The sequence below is a fragment of the Leishmania panamensis genome, assembly GCF_000755165.1.
Source record: "Leishmania panamensis strain MHOM/PA/94/PSC-1 chromosome 24 sequence".
Taxonomy (NCBI): Eukaryota; Euglenozoa; class Kinetoplastea; order Trypanosomatida; family Trypanosomatidae; genus Leishmania; species Leishmania panamensis.
The window spans coordinates 1-5,975 of record NC_025870.1 but is presented as its reverse complement, the minus strand read 5'-3'; the positions used below and the strand labels follow the sequence as shown (position 1 = coordinate 5,975).

Genomic DNA, 5,975 nt, shown 5'->3' with positions numbered 1-5,975 from the left:
GTGTTCTTGTAGTGGCAGCGGAGGTCGCTAACCTTCGCCTTGGCACTCTTTGACGACACCTGCGGCTTGCGGGAGTAATGCGTCATGATTATGAACCAACCTAGCCACCGAGCCATTTTTTTTTGGGGGGGGGAGGGGGTTGCGTGCATGTGGTATTAGGGAGAGCAAGAGCAAGACCCAGACAAACAGTGAACAGAGAGTCATAAAAGTGACAAACGACAACGCTCGAGATCAAGTCTACTTGACATCACGCGAGAGGAGACCCGAGAAACCAAAGAAGAGTAAGTATCTTTTACTTACTGCAACGCATCTTTAGCTCATCACTTTGCCAGAAATACATAACCTGCCTGCCCTTCTTGTTTTTCTCACAGTAGCATAGCACGTTTAGTGTCAATATATTCAAAACAACACGAACACACGCACACGTGTACATAACTGCATCTAAGTTTCAGCCCACATCGCCGAGGGCAAAAAGCTTTGGACCCACTATTTCCGTGACGGGTCGCCTCGGAATGGAGAAAAGCTACGGCCGCGCGGCGCAAAGTTGCCTCTCCTCTGATTGAACTTCTCCGCGCGCTTCCTCTCTTGTTTCTCTTTTCTTTCGTGCTCCCTTGCCAGCTCCGTTCCCATCGCTGACAGCGATGCCACCGTCATACCATTCTCCTTTCGAATCATGAAAAAGTTGCTCTGTGCGCTGACAAAAGCGCTGAGGCCTCCATATGGCACCAGTGTTTCTCGCAGATCATCCGGAAGCGCAGCAGCCCATCGGCTGATCGGAACAAACGCCTTGTTAGGCGGGAAAAAAGTGATGAGACGGGCAACGATCTGTGGCTCCGTCGGCACATTTCGTCGGTCAGGATACGGAAGACTGCCACCCCGCGAATATCGCCCACCCGCAGGAGGTCGTGCTCCACACTGCCCGCCATAACACCGAGTTGCTAAGCCAGCAGGCACAGCTGCCAGAGACCGAAAAGAGAGGGCTCTCATTTCCTAATCGCCGCGTGAGGCGTACTAAGAAAAAACAAGTCAGATCCATTCGCAACGGAGTCGAGAGCAGAAAGCATAAGGAAAAAAGAGCGCAGTAGAGATACAAAAAGTCACCATGACCTTCCAAAAGAAAACACCGCGCGCAACAGCGCAACAGAGGAGCTACGTCGCATTTGTTGAGTATCGCGACCTTTACTGCTGAGGTACTGAAAAGTATCTTTTCTTTTGCTTCATCTTCTCCTTCACAAGAGAAACTGCTTCAAAGGTTATAGCAAGGTGAGACAGAAGCAATCCGAGAAACTCGAAACCACTCATAGCTTGGGGAGAGGTGCACAGAACACAATTGGTGTCCCTTCTCTCAGATTCCCTCATAATTCCTTAGAACAACAACTAAAGCATCATCGAGGCAACAGAAGTTAACAAGGGAGCAAAGTGCAAGTTCGACGGACTCCATAGAAAATCAGTTTCTAATTTAAATCAAGGTGAGAGCGATCGTACAATTCCTTGAACGGGTCCACCGGCTTCTTCGACGGCGCCGGCAAACGCGTCGGCTTCGATGCCAATTGCGCCGCACCCTCCGACGCATTTTCCCCAGCAAGCGGCACTCCACCCGAAAAGAACGGCTGCTGCTGCGCCACGCTTACTTGAAAGGTAGTAGGGATGCCGGTTTCCCAGTTCTGCGGTGCACCAGTGGACCAATTACCCGGAGCAAAAGTATTCACCTGACATTGCTCGGCGCCACACTGCAATGATGTGGTCGGAGGTGCAGAGGAAGGCCAAGAGACAGGGATGGAAGCAGGCTGCATGGGCTTCGATGGCTCCTGCTTCGACACGAAAAGGTCGTCCAGTGAAAAAGAAGGTGCACCCAGCGTGCGAGCGGCAACAGCGTCCGGCTGCTCCGCTACAGCTGGCTCTGACGCGAGCGGCGGTAGAATTTTCTCCTCATTCGTATCAACGCGCACATCTTCGCCGCAGCGGATACCCAGGCTCTCCAGTGTGCATGGTTCATCCTTTGTCACTTCACTGGCGCGTATGTTTCCCTCCAATCGAGCCAGCAGTGACACCGGGAGTGGTTTTAACTGCGGCACTGGCTCCACAAAAACGCGCGAGGAGCACAAAATAGAGTCAAAGTACTGCTTGATCGACGCAAAAGCGCTGGCATATCTACGGTAGAGGTCCAACCAGCGCCGCTTCACCGGCAGCGAAAACTCCTCGAAACCATCGAGCACAAAGATCACGCGCTTCGCCAAGTGCTGAAAAAGCTGTTTGCCATCACGCACAAGGAGTTGATACGCCTCCATTGTGCAAAAGTTGTTCACCACCGCCTCGCGGAACTCAACCACTGGCACTGCCTCCAAAAGTCGAAGCAGAATCTCAAAGACGGGCTCCAGCAACTCGACATTCAGCGTCTTCAGAAACTCCTCAAACTCAGGAATCTCAATGCGCCGGCCCCTTCCAAGAGCACTCTGCATAACGCAGCGCTCCTCCAGATAAGCCATGTACTGTGTAATAAAAAACGCCTGTCCGGCCCCGTCAGCGCTGTCCGCCAGATTTTTTATGCGCGAGCGCTTAAACACACTCTTGTAACAGCAGATCGTTTCCACCATACTGTCCGAAGCTTCACACAGCAGACGGTGAAAAGAGACCATCGTCTTGAGTACGACAATCCAGTTGTGAGTGTGGGATCGCTTCTCTAGCTGGCGGACAATAAACTCATTGATCGGTAGACCCTCCTTCATCTCAGATCCGTAATGTCCATACGAGGCCGCCACCAACTTCTGCAGATATTTCTCTTTCGGCGCTTTCAGCAGGTGGCTGGTACTCTTCAAAATGGCCTTGACGACGTCATTACCACTAAAAGTACTCAGTCCAATCGTCGCCTTTTCCTTAAAGTATCCCGCGCTCTGCTTTGCATCTGTGTTGTTCATCTTTCGTGTTTCTTTTATTCAGAGAGAAGAAAAAAAGTAGCACCAACTATACTGCTGCGTGTCGGTCAAACAAACGGCATGAAGTCCTGGCCACATACCCGACTACAATTCAAACGAGAAAAGTAGGGTGTACGTGATTACGAGAAAGTACTCCTGTTGACATTGATGCCATAGCGTAGCCCAGGAATGAGAAAAAGAAAAAGTAGAGAGCCACTAGACTCAGTATAGCCATCACCACACTAATAGTAGAAGATGCTTCAGAGCAGAGGTCAGCGTTGGCGTCACCATATGATTCGCCTGAGGAGAGAATTTTTTGTTCCTTTGATGTTGTTCGCAAGCACAATAGAATAGCCCGAAATAACGAAAGCAAACTATCCTCTACGGAGGCGAAACGTCAAGACTGTATCAAAAGCTTCATGAAGCACGGCACCTCTAGGGGAAAAAAAAGAACATCAGGCACATCCAAAAATGAGTGGCGCTCCCGGAAATTAAAACACCACAATAGCAACAGTAGCAGTTCACAATGGAAAAAAAAAAATGCACATCAACAGCAGCAAACGAAGCAACAGCGCCTTGCCACCGAATAGGTTACAGCTACTCAGCCACCCATTTCTCGTCTTCCACGGCGTCACAGCGACACCCCAGCAAGCCCGGTAGACGGTAGGTATAGCTGCCGATCAGTCCCGTAGCCTTCAATGGATGCCAGTGTGATGTTCCCACCAATAACGCGTGCGGCGTTGTACGCATAAGGTAGCCGAATCGGACTCGAGGTCCACGTCGAAATCGAATCCTGATTATGGCTCTGGATATTTCCGTAGAGAGACCAGCAGGACAGCTGCATCGAAGCCTGGCGCAATGTCATTCCACCCGCCGTGTCAGATACACGCAGTACAAAACGCTTGTTTGTCGGCCACTGCGCAAGCGTGACTTCAATTTTTGTGCACGGTTTGCCTGTCCGCTCCTGGCGATTTATATTTGCAGAGACAGCATCCTCCAGCATTGCACAAATAATGTCGTATGTGATACATGGCACCCCGACAAACACCAAATCAGGGACGCCAGCCACCTTCAGCTCAATCTCCGCATCGTAGGTTGCCTGGGCTACCTTGATTGCGCACTTTGTGAGCACCAACAGCGAGCATTTCTTGCAGATCTGCCCTACAAAATCCTCCGGGTTGTGGTCCAAGAAGATAGGAACTGTGAGCCCCTCAGGATCATTCACAGCGCTTTCCTCTCGTGATACACTCAGAATTTTTGTCGAAAGATACATGTAATTGCCGACCAAAAAGCGAAGACGGACGCGACCCAGGCAAAAATCTTCGAAGAAGTGCTGCAGCTCATCATATGTGCGTATCACTTCTTCGTCTACATTTACCCACTCCTCGCGCTTAGCAAACTCGATCATTCCATCGGTAATGAGTGAGCTGACATTGTAGTGTCGCAGAAAAACGCGCCGCACCATGCGGTCGCACCGATAGCACCCGTCCCGGCACGTCGGCACTGGAGTGCTGCGGACATCATGAAAACTCCACTGGTACCACTTCTTCAGCTTTTGAATTCCCGGCATTTGTGAGAGGCCATACGGTGCATGGCTCAAGTGTCGCACCCGACGGGCAATGCGCACAAGGTACTGTCGAAAAACAGTCTCCGCATGCTGCATCAGATCATTCGGAGTGTTGATGTACAGCAAGTTCTCGAAAACTATATCCTTCATCTTCTGCTTGGCATAGAACTGGTTCAACTCCGTGAACTCCTCAGGCGTCAACGGGTTATCCAAGTTCACCTTAGTCGTTTTTACCTCCTTCATACTCTCCGCCATAATCTGTTTCGCCGCCTCAGTTACTTTCGGTGACGTTGACTCCACCGCTTTGCGAAACGCCTTCCATTCAATAAACTCCTTCTCAAATGAGTCCAGACGCTCCACGAGCTCGGTAAACGTGGGTCCCAAGAGTGGGATACTCCGGCAAACGCCTCGACGAAGCATTATTAGATGCACTGTCTCGATTTCATTCGCACCGCTACTAAGCATTCGAGCAAAAGCACAGAAGCAGCCAAAGAAGAGAAATAACGTACATGACAGCTTCCTGTAAGGACGCACAGAAGTTGAGAAGAATTCTTTCCGGTACGGAATGACAGTGCACTTGCGAGGTCATCCGTGACGATAGCAATGTGCAACTTCTACACAAAGTGGTTGTAGACGCGTGTCATGCACAACATCCATAGCCCAAAAGTCACTTGCACTTGACAAACACGTGCCATAGTAGACCATCTTTTTTTCTCTCATCTGAAAGCTTCCAGGAAAATCGAAAGAGAAATGGTAAACAAATAAAAAAGATAGAAGAACGAGTTACTTCGATCACTCCAGGCCATTCCAACGGCATGCTTCCCTAACCACCTCTCTTTGCCCCAATTTGTTACATTCGAAGTTAAATATCTTGAAGACTAGAGTCGCCTTCCTATTCTCGCTCCCTCAAATAACAACACGTATCCTACCAAAAACTAAAAGGCTCCCGCTTTAAGGGCGACAGACATCTTCTTGCAACACAGGGAAATGGATGGAAGTGGTGCTGTTGCTATGGCCCGTTTTTTTCACCAATTCAGGAAGAATACAGTGAAAAAATGATGGTGGAAAGACAAACACAAGAGCAGACACGTGCACAGGAAAGGTAACTGGCCAGTCGAGTCTCAACGTTGGTGCAAGGCATGAGTACCCTGACTCAACATACAACAAACTTCGAAGGGCTATAGAGGGCCATCCGGCTAAGTGTGGCGGATACAAGTGAGTCTGACAAAGCCACAAGTTTCACCTTGAATGCTGTGATGCACACAAATGCCACTTACAAGGAGCTTCGCTGCAGATTTGAGAACATTTAGGGCAGTGGACATAAAGCACGATGTCTTTGTGTCATCCGGAACTGTAGGTGACAAGCACGGCGAATAAATTCGGTAATGTGATGATACTTGCAACTCACATGTTTGTTATTCTCATGCTACACAGAGAAGCTCAGTAGTCACCGTTTTTCCCGCAATTTCGGCGGGCGCATCGATGACGCCGGCTAT

General features: G+C 49.8%; 3 protein-coding genes across 3 annotated transcripts; all 3 read right to left on the bottom strand.

Annotated features, from left to right (window-relative positions):
• Window positions 1-486: 486 nt before the first annotated feature.
• LPMP_240030 (hypothetical protein) lies at window positions 487-987 on the bottom strand (the record flags this gene model as incomplete). The annotated part of the gene is made up of 1 exon (XM_010701043.1): window positions 487-987. The coding sequence occupies one exon, from the start codon at window positions 985-987 to the stop codon at window positions 487-489; it is 501 nt and encodes a 166-aa protein (XP_010699345.1).
• A 467-nt stretch (window positions 988-1,454) lies between these two features.
• Window positions 1,455-2,915, bottom strand: LPMP_240020 (clathrin coat assembly protein, putative; the record flags this gene model as incomplete). The annotated part of the gene is made up of 1 exon (XM_010701042.1): window positions 1,455-2,915. The coding sequence occupies one exon, from the start codon at window positions 2,913-2,915 to the stop codon at window positions 1,455-1,457; it is 1,461 nt and encodes a 486-aa protein (XP_010699344.1).
• Window positions 2,916-3,543: 628 nt separating this feature from the next.
• Window positions 3,544-4,944, bottom strand: LPMP_240010 (pyruvate dehydrogenase (lipoamide) kinase, putative; the record flags this gene model as incomplete). Its single annotated transcript, XM_010701041.1, has 1 exon — window positions 3,544-4,944. The coding sequence occupies one exon, from the start codon at window positions 4,942-4,944 to the stop codon at window positions 3,544-3,546; it is 1,401 nt and encodes a 466-aa protein (XP_010699343.1).
• Window positions 4,945-5,975: the final 1,031 nt, after the last annotated feature.